The sequence below is a fragment of the Giraffa tippelskirchi genome, chromosome 8 (assembly GCF_054371585.1).
Source record: "Giraffa tippelskirchi isolate mGirTip1 chromosome 8, T2T-mGirTip1v1.2.pri, whole genome shotgun sequence".
Classification (NCBI taxonomy): Eukaryota; Metazoa; Chordata; class Mammalia; order Artiodactyla; family Giraffidae; genus Giraffa; species Giraffa tippelskirchi.
Genome location: NC_137282.1, coordinates 104,365,915 through 104,385,105, shown reverse-complemented (window position 1 = coordinate 104,385,105; position 19,191 = coordinate 104,365,915). Strand labels below are relative to the sequence as shown.

At 35.3% G+C, this 19,191-nt stretch overlaps 1 protein-coding gene across 8 annotated transcripts in view; it reads left to right on the top strand.

Moving 5' to 3' along the window:
* TRIM23 (tripartite motif containing 23) overlaps positions 1-18,165 on the top strand; it is a 33,831-nt gene extending 15,666 nt beyond the window's left edge. For 7 of the 8 annotated variants that reach the window (XM_081518284.1, XM_081518283.1, XM_081518288.1 and 4 more), the window contains 6 exons: positions 958-1,173; positions 5,709-5,843; positions 10,565-10,694; positions 11,199-11,309; positions 12,550-12,674; positions 15,600-18,165. In XM_081518284.1, the coding sequence (XP_081374410.1) occupies positions 958-1,173; positions 5,709-5,843; positions 10,565-10,694; positions 11,199-11,309; positions 12,550-12,674; positions 15,600-15,779 (897 nt within the window). In that variant the 3' untranslated portion in view covers positions 15,780-18,165. The remainder of the gene's footprint in view (positions 1-957; positions 1,174-5,708; positions 5,844-10,564; positions 10,695-11,198; positions 11,310-12,549; positions 12,675-15,599) is intronic. The other variant, XR_014061734.1, reaches the window with a different exon arrangement.
* Positions 18,166-19,191: the final 1,026 nt, after the last annotated feature.

The window sequence follows — 19,191 nt, the reverse complement described above, 5'->3', positions numbered from 1 at the left end:
TTGAGGACAGGCTTCCTGAGAAGGGGCATTGAGCAAAGACCTAAAGGAGCTGAGAAAAGGGAACCATGCTAATATTTGGGGAAGGAACATTCTAGATCAAGTACAGAGGCCTTGCAGTTGGAGTGTGCCTCATGTTCTTAAGAAACTTCGAGGAGGCTGAGTGTAGCTAAAACAATGATTGATGGAAAGCATAGCTGGAATTGAGGTCAGAAAGGGCCTTATAGGCACTTGCTTTACTTTATTCCAGGAGTGCTCTTCTTCAAAATGTTCATGTGGTTCCCTCTTCCTACCTCCTTCAGGTCTTAGCTCAGATGTCTCTTTCTCAGGGATTCTGTCATTGAACATCCCATATAAAGGACTTTGGCATTTACTCTGTGTGGGAAACCATGGGAGTGTTTTGAGCAAAGTAGTAATTAACAGTCTGACTTAACATTTAAAAATGATCAACCTGGCTTCTGGATGGATAATACATTATAGGGAGCAGGGGTAGATCTAGTGAGCCGAGTTAGAAGGCTATTATAATAATCAAGTGAGAGATGATAATGGCTTTGATTAGGTTGGTAGAGGTAGAGATGGTAAGACATGATCAGATTCTAAATATATTTTGAAGTCAGCAGAATTCAGTAAGAAACTAGTTGAGAGATAAAAAAGAGAAGTGTTTAGAGTGACTCCAGTTTTTTTAGCTTGAACAACCTGGAATCTGTAGTTGCCATTTATTGAGATGGAGAAAACTAGGTTTGGGGTTGAGAGAGACTGTAGTTTAGGTATTCCTTGTTTTTTTGAAATGTCATTTGAACAGTTGGATATCCAAAGGCTGTGTTTAAGGGGAAAAGTCCTGTATGGAGATATACATTTTTGGATTTTTAAGGTTATAGATAGTATTGAAATTTTCATTATTTCACATAAAAAATCTTTTTTAAGGTTACAGTTGTTGAAAACTTATTTATATTGCTCAAGGTACCAGGTACTGCAGAGAATGCCCGATCGTGTGTCCGAGCTTATTTTTCTGATCTTCATGAAACTCTGTGTCGTCAAGAAGAAATGGCTCTAAGTGTCGTTGATGCTCATGTTCGAGAAAAATTGATTTGGCTCAGACAGCAACAAGAAGATATGACTATTTTGTTATCTCAGGTTTCAACAGCTTGTCTCCATTGTGAAAAGACTTTGCAACAGGTACATGGTTTAAAACATGGTTAGGACATAGTTTAAGAAGGAGAATTTGTAAGCTTAATCAAATCATTACCAGAAGTACATAGTAGTCTATTTTATTAATTTAATAAATATTTTTATATTATAACTCTCTGTTATTGTGGGCTTTAATGTGAGCTGTGCTTAGGACATGATCTCTAACCTCGAATTGCTCCAGTCAGCCAGATCAATGCCCTCTCTTTGTGTGTCCTCCCCACCATAAAACTGTAGGTTCTAGAACCTCTTTAACTTCTTGTCATTCTTTATTCATCCCAAGCCCTTTAACCCTTTTTTGCCAAATGTATACTATTCTTTCTGCTTGGTGGGCTTATGTCTCCCTTTTTTAATATTGAAAATCCTTCTTCAAATGTTTACTGTTGTTTGAAGTTCCTTCTCCTTGCTCTTTTTTGTTCATTGGTTTTTGGTGGGGGGAGGTGGGGAGCGCATCTGTAGCACGAACTACCCATCTCTGCTCTAATTTATTGGTTCTTTGATGTCACAGAAAATCCATGTTTTTTTTGATGCATGAGGTATCATAAGCAATTTGTTACCCATTTTCCAGATAATATGCTTTTAAAATGAATTAGATTTAAGGTTATTCTAACAAAAATATCAGTCTTACTCATTACTGTTTTGAATCTGCCTTCATAAATGTGCAATTTAAGACTAATTGTTGCCCTAGGAATCCTAATATGCTGCAGACACTCTCATCTTTTCATATATTGCTGATAATTGTGTTGATATCAAATCATTAGCTAAACTTTCTACCATTGTAGAACTTTTTCTCTTAAAAATCTGATAGGCTAGGCTGTAACCACATCAGTCTTGGGTCCTTTAGTCCTTGTCACATTGAATTGTAATAATTGGTGTTTTTGCCATTTATTAAGTTGTCTTCTTGCTCCAGTCCTATTCTTCTGTCCTCTCCTTTGTGATGCTGAGATTGGAACGCTGAAAACCTGCTCTGCCAGCTGGTTCCATGTTATTTTAGTCTCTGCCAGTAGGGGGCAGTAGAGGGAGGCTGAAGGGTGGATGTGATTTCCTGTGGGTTCCGGTTTTCTTGGGGTTCATGTGAATGTCACTGCTCACACGAGGAGACCACTTTCCTTAGAGATCTGAGTTTCAGCTCCATGGGATCCCTCCTATAAGTGTCTAAGTTTTAATAATTCTATGAATGCATCTCTCCTTTATTCCCCCAGCCTTGAGAGTGGTAGCTATTTCTTACAGTTGTTTCCTCCATGAGACCTCTGAGCTCTTTTTACACTTTCAGATGCCTAGTTAATAACTACACCTAGTTAACAGTTCTTTGTATTAGTTTTTCTGTTCACGTGATTGTTGGGGTTTTTGTCTCCTGATTTGAATCTAGTGATACATTTGTCCTTCTGAATGTTGGCTGAATGCATCTTTGTATCTCTAAATTCTTTGTATCTGGATAGAAAGAGCTTAATACTTGTTCAGCTCAAGCTACACAGCAAATTACAAAGGGAACATGTCCTAAATCATACTTAAGTGACTACTTCAAAATATTTTTATATTTATTTAATTTAAAAGTGTGCTCATGGCTACTGAAATATTTAGAAGTATTGTAGAGTTTCTGAAGCATTTTGTCAAAGTGACTGATAAATGTTAATGACATGGTATTATCTCACTGTGCTAATGCAAATGAAATTGGGGTCTTGGATTCATTCTTCATATGGACTTATTAGTTTTATTCTGATTTATGGCCATAGAACGCTAATCTCAGCCACAGAGATACCTGAACAGAGGAATGGATGGATAAAATTTAATCATCCCTCCTCTCCAAAACAACTGATGCATCATTTAAGTTCAAGGCATGATGCTGCTTGGTTAGGATTTATTTATGAGGCAGACATTTTTTTGTATGCCTGCTATGTGCCATGTAAATTCTAGGTACATGCAATATGTCAATAACAAAAATAGGCCAAAAGCCACAATCTTGTGGAATTAGCATCTTAGCAAGAGAGAGACAATAAGCCATAACCATTTCTAATAAGTAAATTTTATAGTATGTTAAAAAATTATAAGAGCTAAGGGAAAAAGAAAAAGTGTGAAGGTACAGCAGATTGCACTTTGAAATAGGGTAAACATCATTGAGAGAGGAGAAGGCAATGGCAACCCACTCCAGTATTCTTGCCTGGAAAATCGCCTGGACAGAGGAGCCTGGTAGGCTGCAGTCCACAGGGTCACTAAGAGTCGGACACGCCTGAGCGACTTCACTTTCACTTTTCACTGTCACGCATAGGAGAAGGAAATGGCAACCCACCCCAGGTTCTTGCCTGGAGAATCCCAGGGACGGGGGAGCCTGGTGGGCCCCTGTCTGTGGGGTTGCACAGAGTCAGACACGACTGAAGCGACTTAGCAGCATTGAGAAAAGGTGCGATTTAATCAGACTCAAATGGGAAGAAGGTGAAGGGAACTATCTCACACCTTAATGAAGAAGATTTCAGTTGAGGAAATGGTTAGTGCAAAAACCCTAGGGTGACATGCCTGTTGTATTTGAGGAACAGCAAAAGAGGGTACTATGGCTGGAACAGATAGATAGTAATATGCGATGGAGAGAGTAAGAGGAGCTGAACTGAGGGGAAATAGGGAATTATATATAAGGAGAGCCTTGTGGCCATTGGAAGGACTTCAGCTTTTACTGATTGAATTGGAGAAACCATTGTGAGGTTTTGAGCACAAGAATGATTTAATCTTACTTAAAAGAATCTGGCTGATGTGAAGAAGGGCAAAGAGAAGGAAGGAGTTCAATAGTTAGGGACTATTGTGGCATTCCAAGTGAGAGAGAATAGTAGCTTGGATAGTAGGGGCTAGACGTACCCAGATTTTGGATGTCTAGTAGGATTTGTTGACAAGTACATGTGAGAATGAGGAAGGAGAAGACAAGAAGGACTTCAGGGTTTTTGATCTGGGGATTGGAACAGCCAGATTGCTGTCACCTCATATGAATATGGCTTCCCTCAGAGCTCAGTTGGTAAAGAATCCGCCTGCAGTGCAGGAGACCCCAGTTTGATTGCTGGGTTGGGAAGGTCCCTGGAGAAGGGATAGGCTGCCCACTCCAGTATTCTTGGGCTTCCCTTGTGGCTCAGCTGTAAAGAATCCGCCTGCAATACAGGAGACCTGGGTGCGATCCCTGGGTTGGGAAGATGCCCTGGAGAAGGGAAAGTCTACCCACTCCAGTATTCTGGCCTAGAGAAGTCCATGGACTGTATAATCCATGGGGTCACAAAGAGTTGGACACTACTGAGTGACTTTCGCTTTCTTTCTTTTCATATGAATATACAACAGTGAGCAAAAACTGACAATGTTATTTCTTTCATGGAGCTTATATATTGTTGGAAAATCTATATATCTTATGAAGAATACATTGGCATATGTATAGAATATTTTTGGAATAATATTTGAGAAACTGGAAGGAAAGAGCCTGGGGCTCCAGAGTGAGACAGAGACATCCCAGTTTGACCTTTAGTCCTTTGTTTTTGGAACCAATACATGTATATCTTATATTATTTTGAAAAACTTTTATAGGAGTACTATATATATGTGTGTTTATATACATATATATATATATACACACACACACATAGAAATATGTGCATATGCGTTCACCTTGCTGTATTTTAGGACCGGACATTGCTATGTAACCAGCATCCAGATCCAGTAACAGGGCATTACCAGGACCCCAGAAGCCCCTCAGACTCTCTTCTAGTAACTACCTGCCTTTCTTCCTAAGGATAAACCACTATCCTGATTTCTAATGTATACTTTGTTTTTGCCTGTTTTGGTAATTAATAAAAGTGGAAATCATACAATAAGAAATCTTCATGTCATTTTTACTCTTATTTCATGTGAAATTCATTTTGTCAAAGTGTAATTATAGTTCATTTTTATTATGATAGTGTTGCATTTGTGAATATAAAATAATTTATCTATTCTTATGTTGATGGGCTCTTAAATTATTTATTAATGTCTGACTATTCTTAGTCAAATTTACACATAAGTTAACTTTGAATGTTGTTGTTGTTGAATGTCCCAACTCTTGAGACCCCATGAACTGTAGTATGCCAAGATCCTCTGTCCTCCACTGTCTCCCGGAGTTTGCTCAAATTCGTGTCTGTTGAGTCAGTGATGCTGTCTAAACATCTCATCCTTTGCCGTCCTGTTCTGCTTTTGCCTTCAATCTTTCCCAGCATCAGGGCCTTTTCCTGTGAGTTACTCTTCACATCAGGTGGCCAAAGTATTGCAGCTTCAGCTTCAGCATGAGTCTTTCAAGTGAGTACTCAGAGTTGATTTCATTTAGGATTGACTGGTTTGATCTCCTTTCAGTCCAAGGGACTGTAAAGAGTCTTCTCCTCCAGCACCACAATTTGAAAGCATCGAATCTTCAGCAGCTAACTTTGAATACTGTAATGTTAAATGAGCTTTTCTTGAGTTTTAGTGATATCTCTTCTTTCCTGGTTTCTTTAAAAGATTTATAAGAAATATCATCTTCTCCTCTCTAGGATGATTGTAGAGTTGTCTTGGCAAAACAAGAAATTACAAGGTTACTGGAAACATTGCAAAAGCAGCAGCAGCAGTTTACAGAAGTTGCAGATCACATTCAGTTGGATGCCAGCATCCCTGTCACTTTTACAAAGGTAATACATTCTGTACTTCATTACTTCATTACAAAGGTAATACATTCTGTACTTCATTTTTAGGTGTGTTTTTGAACAAATCATAATTGTTTTACCTTCCATGGTAATTAGCTTGAAGAGACAACTAAGAAATTAATGAACCATAGGACTAAAAAAGAAAACTTTATCAGTGGAAAATAGAAGGCGGTGTAATGAATCTTCCTGTACTCATCACTACCTACTTGAACAGTTAAAAACTTTTTATTTCACCTACCTTCTCCCAGTCTCTTTCTACCTACAATATCCCAGGTTATTTTGAAACAAGTCTCAACATATTTCATCCCAACATCAAATCATTTTTAAAATGTGATCAAAATACCATTATCACACCTAAGAAATTAAATATATCTTTAATATTGTACATTATCTAATTAGTATTCAGATTTCCTAGATTGTTAAATAAATTTTTTTAGGTCTGAGACTGAATCCATCAAGGTATGTATTTGGCATACCTTTTTGATATGTTTTGGTCTCTTCTCAAGTGGATTCCCCCTAATTTAAAAAGGTACATGTGTTTCATTTTGCTTTCTATTTTTGAGTGGCTTTAGAATTGTTTTTAATCTTGTTTTATAATTATGTGAAGCATTCACATGGTCCAGAGTCAGATCTACAAAGCAAAGTACATTCAGTGAAGTCTACCTGACCCCTCTACCCTTTTCTTCCCTTCTCCATAGAAAACTATTAAGAACTTTTCTTAGTTCTATTCATCATTTAAAAAAATAGAGAAATATGTTTGCATGTACTCTCCACCCATTTAAAGGTAGATTACTGTACTCACTTCTCCACCTTGCATTTTAACTTGAGGGTACATCCTAGAGGTCACTTCATAGCAGTATATAGTGACCTTTTCCATTCCCTTTTGCATCTACAAGGTACTTGATTGTGAGTATGTACATTTTTTTTTATTATGGTAAAACACACAAAATTTTTTACCATCTTAACCATTTGTTAAGTGTATAGTTCAGTATTGTTAAGTATATTCACATTGTGTGAAACATTTTCAGAAATTTTTCATCTTGAAAAACTGAAACTATACCTTGTAAACGACCACTCCTCTATTCCCTGCTTCTCCTTATATCCTGGTAACCACTGTTCTACTTTCTGTTTCTTTGAATTTGACTACTGTAAATTTAGTGTATATGTGGAGTCACATAGTATTTGTCTTTTTGTGACTGGTTTATTTCACTTAGTATGATGTCCTCAGAGTTTACCTATGTTGTAGTATGTGACACAACATCCTTTTAAGTCTAAATATTATTTCATTGTTTCTATATGCCACATTTTGTGTATACATTCATCTATCAGTGGATATTTGGGTTACTTTACCTCTTGGTTATTGTGAGTAGTGCTGCCATGAACATGATTGTATAGACATCTCTTTCAGGCTTTGTTTCCAATTCTTTTGGATAAATACCAGAAATGGGACTAATGGTTCATACAGTAGTTTTATTTTTAATTTTCTAGGAAATGTCATACTGTTTCCTTAGCGGTTACATCACATGATATAAATCGCACCAAAAGTACATAAGGATTCCAATTTCTCCACATTTTAACTTATTACTTTTTGTTTGTTTTGTTTTTGGTTTTGATAATAGCCATCCTGATTGGTGCAAAGTGATATCTTATTGTGTTATTGATTTGTGTTTCTCTGATGATCAGTGATGTTAAGCATCTTTTCATATGCTTCTTGGTCAGTTCTGTGGAGAATTTTTTACAAGTCCTTTTGCCTATTTTTCTATTTCTATCTGACTTTTTGTTGTTGTAGGAGTTCTTTATGTATTCCGGATATGAATCCATTATCAGATACATGATTTGTAAGTATCTTCTCCCATTCTATAGTTTTCTTCTTCACTCTATTGATTGTGTCCTCTGATTCACAAAAGCTTTTAATGTTGATCTAGTCCCATTTATCTATTTTTGCTTCTGTTGATTGTTTTTTATGTCATATCCAAGAAAATCATTGCCAAATCCAGTGTCATGAAGCTTTTCTGCTCTTCTACCAGTTTTATAGCTTTGGTTCTTATGTTTAGGGCTTTAATCTATTTATTTATAATCCAGATATTTAGAATTATTATATATCCTTTATAAATCTCCCATTTTTCCATTATATAATGAACTTGTCTCTTATAACAGTTTCTGACTTAAAAATCTATTTTGTCTGATATTAGGATAGCCAGCCCTGCTTTCTTTTGGGTATGATTTGCATCCCAAAGAGATTTGCATCTTTACCATCCTTTCACTTTCAAACGTGTGTTTCCTTAGATATAAAGTGAGTCTCTTTTGTAAACAGCATATTTTTAGATCTTGGTTTTTCACCCATTAGGTCACACTACGTCTTTTGAGTAGAGAGTTAAGTCTACTTATATTTAAGGTAATTATTGTTAGATAAAGCCTTACTGTTGTCATTTTGTTCATTTTCTGCCTAACTTGATAGTTTTTTTTTTGTTTCACCTTTCCTCTTTCAATGCCTTTTGTGTTTTATTGATTTTTTTTATAGTTTCATGGTTTGGTTTCCTTCTCATTTCCTTTTGTTTACATTCTGTGGATTTGTGTGTGTGTGTGTGTGAGAGAGGTTACCATTGCAGTTACATAAAATATCTTAGTTGTAACATTCTGTTTTAAATTGATAACAATTTAACTTCAATTACATACAAAAATTCTATTCCTCCACAGCTCCACTCCCTGTACTTTATGTTATTGATGTCAGAAATTATATCTTTATATACTGTACACTTATTAGCACAGGCTTATAGTTTCTTTTAATGTGTTTGTTATTTCATTTCCATAAATAATTAAATGTATTCACCCAAATTACAATAATGTAGGTTACTATTTGTTCCTGTAGTTATTGTTACCATTTTAGATTTTCATATGACTTCATATTGCTGACAACCTTTCATTTTAGTTTGAAGGACTCCTTTCGCTTTTCTTATTGAGCAGGTCTAGTGATAATGACTTCCTCAGCTTTTGTTTTTCTAGGAAAATCTTGATTTTTTTCCTGTCATTTTTGAAGGACAGTTTTGCTATAGATAGAATTCCTGATTGAAGCCTTTTTCTGTCAGCACTTTGACTATATCATCCCATTCCTTCTGGCCTGCAGTGTTTTTGCTGAGAAATTTGTTGATAGTCTTATGGAAGCTCCCTTTCTGTGATTACTTATTTTTTCTTGTTGCTTTCAAGATTATCTGTTTTTGAATTTTGACAGTTGGGTTATAATGTATCTCAATGTGGGTCTCTGCATTTATCCTAGTTGGAATGCATTGAGCTAGGATTTTTATGTCCATTTCTTTTCTCAGATTGGGAAGTTTTCAGCCATTATATCTTCAAGTAATATCTCTTTGCCCTTTTATTTCTGTATTCTCCTTCTGAGACTCCCAGTCTGATGTGTCTCTTAGGGTCTTTTCACTTTTCTTCATTGTTTTTTTCTCTTCCAACTCCATGAGTCCAAATTACCTGTCTTTTAAAAAAATTAATTCTTGCAAAAATCCTATGTAAGTTTGGTCTATTTAAAAAAATTTTTTTTAATTGAAGGATAATTGCTTTGCAATATTGTGCTGGTTTCTTCCATATATCAACATGAATACTATCAATACTCATAGGTATACATGTGTCTCCTCCCTCTTGAACTTCCTTGCCACCTCCCCACCCCCTCCCACCCCATCCCACCCCTCTAGGACTTTAGTCTATTTTAATGCCCATTTTATACATGGGAGAAGTGAGGCAGAGCAGTCATGCAGCTAGCAATTGAACAAGTATGTTCATTGCAGTATTATTTATAATATAAAAAAATCAGAGATGACCAAATATTTGTCACTGGGGATTGGTTAAATGGTAAATGGAATATAATAAAGCAATTGAAAGAAAAAAAGTAGTTTTATATGTTTGAAATGAAAGGATTCTGTAAGGTACTATTGAGTGTAAAAAGTTAGTTGCAGTGTGTATCTTTTTTTTTGAAGTGTGTCTGCTTTGTGTATTGGAGAAGAAAATAGCAACCCACTCCAGTATTCTTGCCTGGAGAATCCTGTGGACAGAGGAGCCTGGTGGGCTGCTGTCCATGGGGTTGCACAGAGTCGGACACGACTGAAGCGACTTAGCATGTGTGCGTGCATTGGAGAAGGAAATGGCAACCCACTCCAGTATTCTTGCCTGGAGAATCCCAGGGACAGAGGAGCCTGGTGGGCTGCCGTTTATGGGGTCGCACAGAGTCGGGACACGACTGAAGCGACTTAGCAGCAGCAGCAGCTTTGTGTATGCCAACCAATGTATGATGCACAGGAAGATGTCTGGAGGGATACTTGTGAAACTGTTAACAGTGAATATTTGTAGGAAGTAAGCATCACTTTTTATTTTTAATTAATATATTTAGCACAGCATGAAAAATCTTATTTAAAGAAGATTCAATTGAGCTAGAAAATCTGGGAAAAATAAGTGTGTGTATTTTTTAGCTTACATAGTATGTAGTAAGTTTTACTGAGCCAAAATTTAACAAAGCAGTGAGGATACATTTCCTCTTTCTAAATATCAGAATCAGGGTATTTTAATATGAGAATAGGACTCTAATTTTAATGAATTGAGGAATGAGTAGGAGACAATCAACAAAGGTATTTTATAAATAAAAATGTAAGTGCTAATACTGTTAACTCCATATCAAAATAAAAAGATTCCTTTTTTAAAAATTATAGGACAATAGAGTTCACATTGGACCCAAAATGGAAATTCGAGTTGTTACATTAGGATTAGATGGTGCTGGAAAAACTACTATTTTGTTTAAATTAAAACAGGATGAGTTCATGCAGCCTATTCCAACAATTGGTAAGTATTCGTATTGCTTTTACCTTAATGAATATTTTATAAGAAAAAACCCTAACTTACAGATTAGTTCTTAGGGCCTTATTTTATGTCCATCTGATGTGGAGATTGGCTGGAAGACATCAGCATTTCAGAGGAAAAAATGCAAGGTTCAGTGACTATGGGATTGAAATGTGGATTGAGGGGGGATAGTAAGAAAGAACAGAATATTGGTGGGACAGTTGAAAGGAATAAAGTATTGGTGACTCTGGCTGAAAATTAGGGATGAGGGGGTGGGAGTGTTGCAGAGCTGGTACTCAGCTGTCAAGGTCTTAAGAGCTCTATTGGATTAGAGGGCTAACCCTGGTTTAAGGTATACATTTCCCCCATGTATGTTTATTACAAGTGGAGTTGGTTAGATGGTGCTGTATGAAGATGATTTGTAAGTCACAGTTATAAATGGGGTTGCCTATTTTTGGTATGTCACTAATAAGTCAGTATTAAAGTAAGTTTTTTTTAAAAAAACAGGTTTTAATGTGGAAACTGTAGAATATAAAAATCTAAAGTTCACCATTTGGGATGTAGGTGGAAAACACAAATTAAGACCATTGTGGAAACATTATTACCTTAATACCCAAGGTAAGAGTGTAAAAATTACATCTTAATTTTTCAAATTGTTAGAATGTCCAGTTTTCAGTGCATTGATTTAGCTAATAAAGCTGATATTTTAGCATTGATTAAATACATGACCATACTATTACATATTGATAGCATGCCCCACACTATTAAGAAAATTAAGCTAGGTAGACTGGGATATGTACTCTGGTATATTTCATGAAAAACTATAACATAATATTTATCTTATACATGTAAGCAATTAAGGGTACTTTCCTCTTGGTATTCTTAACAAAGAGTGTTATTAGATTTCATATGAATATAATCATTGGCAATACTGTGGTATAGGGTAGAATTTGTGGTGTATAGTTCTGTTGCTCTGTTCAATTCAGTTCAGCTCAACATTTATCCCATTATAATCTCTCAATAGCTCCACTCCTTTATTTCCATTCACAATTAGTTATCATCAGAAGAAGAACCCATAGTGGTTTGAGTTTAACCAAACTGTGTTATGTGACATACATACCACTTAGCATTTATTCACATATATGCATTGTACATTTTGCCTCCTGTACCCCAGCATAAAGCTTATGTTCATGCTCCCTGTTCCATATATCATCCTGTTTTCCACCTAGAAGAAAGACTAGATAATTTTTACTTTGAAATTTTTGGTATTATTGGTATGAGCCAATATTAAGGGGAAGAAATGGAATTTTGAACATGAGGAATGGCTGAAAGCCTAGGATGTTTAGCTGCCATTAGATAGCTGGAAAGATTTCAAAAGACAGTTAATTCAGTAGATATTCATGAAGTTTCTCCTGTGTATTTTGAGTACAATTTATGGAAAGTGCTGTGCTAGGCATCTAAAGAGAATACCTTGGAGAGATAAATTTGGTGACTTATTTATTTTTAAAAGACTATCTTTTGGTAAAGGAAGTAGAGTAGTCAAAGAAGTAGCATCAGTAGGTAGATCATGAGAGGTACATTTTCATTCATTAAGAGAAAAACATTAAATGATATGCAAAGCAATATGTGTTTGGTAGTGCAGATGTTGTAAATCCTGTTATAGATGGGGAAAAATAGACCAAAAGTTAGGTGAACTGCTTGAGATCATATCATTAATTATTGCTAGGTGCTCCTATAATAGGCCGCCTTCCTATGAAAATAATGATGGTAGACTCACAATAATATAACATTAAAATATTTAGCCCACTTACTGAAATTAAACAAGTGACTAAATGAATATTTTGTCTTTTTTTGATAGCTGTTGTATTTGTTGTTGACAGCAGTCATAGAGACAGAGTTAGTGAAGCACACAGTGAACTTGCAAAGTTGTTAACAGAAAAAGAACTCCGAGATGCTTTACTCCTGATTTTTGCTAACAAACAGGTAATACATTTGTATTTCAGAATATTTATTTTAGCATTCCACATTATAAGGTAACTTAAGATTTTGAGAGAAATAACTCACTAGATATAAAGTTTCTGCACTGTATTTTGGATGTAGTCTACATGGAAAGTGCTGTACTTGGTACCTTGGAGTATACAGAAAGAAATAAGGTAGTTCATACTCACCAGAAATTCATATATATTTAGGTTTGCATGTTAAGTGTTTATTTCTAATACTGCTAAGTGCAGATTAATAAGAAGACTGCTACGTGACTTCAGTAATATTAATATAAAGTATTATGGAAAATTAGAGAGTAGTTCTAAAGGTTGTATTTTCTAAGATCTATAAAAAGTAGGATTTGAATTGATATTATAGATAATACTTTGAGTTAGTATGTGAAGGAAAGAGCACTACAGACAGAAAAAATAAAAACATGAGTATTTTTAGAGAGCATCATGGGAGACCAATATGCCAGCATATTTGAAAAATTCAGCAGTGGCCATAGGACTGGAAAAGGTCAGTTTTCATACCAGTCCCAAAGAAAGGTTATGTCAAAGAATGTTCAAACTACTGTATGGTTGTACTCATTTCACATGCTAGCAAGGTAATGCTCAAAATCCTTCAGGCTAGGCTTCAACAGTACGTGAATTGAGAAATTCTGCATGTACAAGTAGGATTTAGAAAAGGCAGAGGAACCAGAGATCAAATTGCCAACATCCATTGGATCATAGAAAAAAGCAAAAATTCCAGAAAAATATCTACTTCTGCTTTACTGACTATGCTAAAGCCTTTGCTGTGTGAATCACAGCAAACTGTGAAAATTCTTAAAGAGCTGGGAATACCAGACCACCTTACCTTTCTCCAGAGAAACCTGTATCAGGACAATCAGCAACAGTTAGAACCAGACATGGAACAACGGACTGGTTCCAGATGGGGAAAGGAGTACGCCAAGCTGTATGTTGTCACATCATGCGAAATGCTGGGCTGGATGACTCACAAACTGGAATCAAGATTGATGGGAGAAATATCAACAACCTCAGATATGCAGATGACACCACTCTAATGGCGGAAAGCAAAGAGGAACTAAGCTTCTTTATGAGGGTGAAAAAGAGTGAAAAAGCTGGTTTAAAACTCAACATTCAAAAAATTAAGATCATCACTTCATGGCAAATAGACAGGGGAAAAGTGGAAACAGTGACAAATTTTATTTTCTTGGGCTCCAGAATCACTGTGGACAATAACTGCAGCCACAAAATTAAAAGATGCTTGCTCCTTGGAAGAAAAGCTATGACAAACCTAGACGACTTATTAAAAAGCAGAGATAGCACTTTCCTAACAAAGGTCCATATAGTGAAAGCTATGATTTTTTTCAGTAGTCATGTACGGATGTGAGAGTTGGACCATAAAGAATGCTGAGTGCCGAAGAACTGATACTTTCAAACTGTGGCCGCTGAAGATTCTTAGATTTTGAGACAGCTTCTAGGAGGATAAGAATGCTTTTCTTTAGTACGATAAAGTGGCTTAGATGTCATAAGAAGGAAAAGTTGGATAGACAGTAAGGATTTTCCCCTTAATTTAAAAAAGCACGCTATTAAGAACTGATACACTTCACTTTGTGATTAAAGATATGCAAATAAGGCAGAGTGAAATACCATTTTCCACTTATCATCTTGTTAAAGATGAAAATGTTTGATAATCCTCAGGCATGGATACATTGCTGGTGTGGTTATTAATTTGAGACATTTCCTTGGAGGGCAATATGGCAGTACTTTGTCAAAGGTTTAGATGCATATACCCTTTTACCCTGTAATTCTCTAGTAATGTATTCTGTAGACAGATATCCTAAGGTTGTCTTAGAGATAATTTTGCAAGTGTATGTGCTTAAAAATGTTTACATCCATGTGTATGTATATGTAGTAGCACATAAGCACATATTTTCAATCTAAATATTCAGTATAGGACTGGTTAAGAAAATTATGTTACACCTACAGTGGAATGCAATATAGAAGTTAAAAATACTGGTGGAAAATTTTTTCTTCTTGTCCTGATAAGGGAAAGGTATCTTTACTTTCAATATATGTGTAAAGAAAACAAAAAAAAAACTATAGAGTGTGTCCTGTTCGTTTACATGAGTATGCATGGAAGTTTTCTGGAAAAATGTGAAAGAAATTGTTACTGTTGGTTGCTTCTTGGAAGAAGGGTATTCAGGACTGTTTGGAGAGTTTTTTGTTGTTGTTGGCCTTGCTGCACAGCTTGCAGGATCTTAGTTCCGTGACTAGGGACTGAACCTGGGTCCCCGGCAGTGAAAGCATTGAGTCCTAACCACTGGACCATCAGAGAATTCCCTGGGAGAGTTTAACATACTCTTTATAAACCCTACATAAGAGCCATTTCTTATGATATATGTGTATTAATTTCCTTTTAAGTAGATGCCTTATAATGACATGGGCAGTATCTTTCATTTAGGGGGCACAGCCTTCATTGATTTCATTGCAAGACTGTTGCCTAGTGGTCCAGTGGTTAAGAATCCGGCTTGCAGTGCTGGGGATGCTGGTTTGATCCCTGGTTGGGGAACTAAGATCCCCCATGCTGTTGGGGAACTAAGATCCCCTACAGCTAAAACCGTATGCCACAACTACAGTCCATGTGCTTCAACGAAGGATCCCACATGACACAATGACGATCCTGTGAGCTCATGCAGCCAAATATTTTTTTTTTAAAGACTGTTCTTACAAGCTGTTATAACCAAAACAATTCTTTTTCTATTCTCATTAATCTCTGAATAATTACTGAAAGTTGAATTTAGGTTTTAACTTTATGCTTCTGTTAAAATGATACCAGCAGAATTGTATATAGCAATAATTACAAAAATGCTGATTTTCATAGACTTATTAAAAATTTTTTTGATGTGTATATATCTTTTAGGATGTTGCTGGAGCTCTGTCAGTAGAAGAAATCACTGAGCTTCTTAGTCTCCATAAATTGTGCTGTGGCCGAAGCTGGTATATTCAGGGCTGTGATGCTCGAAGTGGTATGGGACTGTATGAAGGATTGGACTGGCTCTCACGCCAGCTTGTGGCTGCTGGAGTATTGGATGTTGCCTGATTTTAAATGTAGCAGTTGTTTAAAGTTTTGTGGTTAAGAGATATTTTGCACATCATATGATGTAAGAAATTCTACATCTCAAAGATAGTTAATTTACAATGTATATATTAATATAAAAGGAATCTTGGATTGGGAATTCAGTACAATATTGCTTTTAAAAACTCTGTAGTAAAATTTAAATAGCTGATTGAGCAGATTAAATTGGATTAAGCAGGGAATTACTGGGTATACATTTTTTTTAAACATACATTTGTTAAGTTTTTCAGATTACATGTGCACACACAGATTACTTAGCGCACACACATGCACGTTCTACTTACTGTTGGTACTACTGTTATGAAAAAGTGGGATCCATTAGTATTCGAGCCAGCATTGGGAAATAAGTAGTCACAGTGAAAGAGGAGGTGAAGGTTCATTCATTCAAAGGAAGAATAGCCAACTAAGTGTCTAATGGAACCTCTGTATGAAGCAAGTGAAGCGTGGCTTCTTAACTTGCCTTTTCACTGGATTTTGGCAGTGTTTAGTAGCAAAAAAGGCAGTGACTTAATGAAATAAAATCCAAACTGCATCTTTGGGTAATAGGATTACTTTAATGTTCAGTATAACAGAACATCTTTAATGCTAACAACTATAAGCTATAGAAGATTAATATTTGATATAGTATTTTATTAAAGCTCTCTTAAAGCCAGTGAGTTAGAATGAAATGTAATCCAACTAGGCCTGATGTCAGATCAGTACTACACTGAAGAACAATTAATAAAAAACTGTGAAAGTCAGTTATATTCTAGTTGATCTTCACTTATGAAAGACTGATTTGCAGAGCTGAACCTGGATGTATTATTTCCAGGGTCAGAGTTCTGAATTTGTCCTTCTGTTTTTCAATATAAAGTACTTAATAGTGTGTTTTTTTAAAAATAATATTGCATCTTTAAGGAGAATGACTATAGGTAAAATGTAGTAAGTTACACACAGAAACCAGTGTTGGTCTTACATAAAAGGTAGAGATTTAAGTAGAAATTACCTCTACCTCAAGAGTAGTTATTTAAGCAGTGGAAATGATTACCTTAAAATGTTTTCCCAAAATAAGTGCATATATTTAAACAACAAAATGTGATCAAGGATTTTCATGACAAGGCCTTAAGAGGTTGTTTGAGAGAAACATGTCTATGAAAGGAAAAGAAGAAATGTACAAAAAGTTTATATCACATTTATTACAGTCTTGAGTAAAAAATTTAAAGTGTGTGCTCTTCACTGTTTTTATTTTTTAAGGAAACTCCCTTATTATGGCAGTCTAACTTTATATTTAAGAATACCTAGATTAGATTTTATAGGGTTTTTTTTTTTTAATGCTCTTTATACTTTAGATGCAATGCTTCCCAGGGGACTTTTTGATAAAGAATCTGCATGCCATTGTAGGAGACACTGGTTCAGTCCCTGGGTTGGGAAGATCCCCTGGAGATGGGAATGGCAGCCCACTCCAGTATTCTTGCCTGGAGAATCCCATGGACATAGGAGCCTGGTGGGCTACTGTGCATGGGGTCACAAAGACTCAGGCACGACTGAGCACATACTTTAGGATGAAGTTAAATCCTTATGATGGCTGATGACAAGATGTGACTTCTGGGTGGCACTGTTTTGGTTCAGTCTCTTCAAATATATTTCGTTTAAAAACAACAAAAGTTTTACAAAGCAAAGCATTAAAAAAAAGTCCATCAGTTATGGGCAGTGTGTAAATAAGTAAATGTAATAGTTCATCCTTTATTTTTCAAGTAAAAGGTCATGCTGTTACAAGTGTAGTTTGTGCATATAATACTTCTGAATTAAATTAATATTTGATTGCAGTAACTGAAAAATAAAAAAAGTGTTACATTTGCCTGTGAGCCCTTGAACTGTCTACTAGGTAATTCAAAAACAGTCTAATACTAACGTGTAAACTTGCTTTCTTCTGTAAATTTATTTTACTATTTTTGCTTGACTTTTAAATCACATTCCTAGCATATTTCTACAACACAATTTAAAAATTGTGCTTAGACCTGATTATAATGTATCTAGTAGTAGTATTTATTATTTTTTTAAGAAGTTTTTTTCAGGCTCTTATTTCTATTTCTGGTTGTACTTTCACTAATTATTAGCAAGACTGTGCTAGTTCCCTCTGGGAAATGTCAAACTTGAGAGGTTTTAAATACAGTCTATTTGGATTTGCCTCCTGGACTGAATTTCTGTATTAAGCTAAATACTATTGTATAGTTTATGTAAAGCAGGTTTTTCAAGTGTATAGTCTTGGTCTGTAATTCTGGAATGCTTTATAATCACCAGAAGCCATTATTTGCATTATACAAATCATCAGTATGGATAGCAATAAAATGTTAAGATCACTTTAAAGAAATCCTATCATCTTTCTAAAAATTCTTGAATCATCCTGAATCATCTATATAGTAGTATTGCTAGTAACCAATTAAAGTCATATTTGTGCTGTGGTTAGGAGAAACAAAACAAAATGGGATAGGGATTGACTTAAGTGTCAAATTGAGATAGTTTATTAAAAATTTAGAAATGTTATTCTTTATTTGCAACTTAAGTCACATTTAAATATGTATTAAAACTGTAGTGTTTTTTAAAGGAAAGCTAAAATTCTGCACTGACTAAAGTGAAATTGTTGCTTTTAAAATTTTAACCTGTTTCACACAGAATATCATATTTTAAATAACTGTTTTCAGAAAAGGCCTTGGAAAACCTAGTTATATCCTGAGCTAATATTGCTAAAAGAAAGACTTTTTATGTAACACTGAGATACTTCTCAATTTGCAAGGTGGTAATAAGGAAGAAAATAGCTATACTTTTCCCTATAAAGAATAATAAATGAAAAGGACTAATGAGTAAGTATCAGTATCTTGCTAATAGTTTAAAACATGCTTTAAAATAGATATATGGCAATGTATGTTTTTTAGGTCTACTGATTATGATAAATTTGTGATGTGGAATGGAAAAATTCATTAATGAAACATGATTTTCTCTCAAAGCAAAGATAACTGTATTTGGGGAGGCTGAGGTGTCACCAGCACTGGGTGGCTATTATCCCCAGAGTTCAGGACTCAGCTTTTATGAGTGAGTTGATAGATAAGTCTAAACACCTAAAATCAGGGAAAAAAGGTAAATGTCATGGTGAAAAGTCATTTTGTGTCCCAATTTTAGTTCTTTTTAAAAGGAGGACACAATATTAAAGTTAAGGCATGTTCTTCCATCAGTTTGTGGTACAAAGTGGGTAAAGGAAATAATCCTGCTGATCAGTAGAAGGAAAAGTATAAGCTTAGATATAAAGCATGAGAATGTGAATTTCCTAAACAGGTCTGTTGAACATGTTCCTCCTGTAAGTTCTTAAGAGTCTGTTTGGAAAGTAGAAGTAGTGATTCTG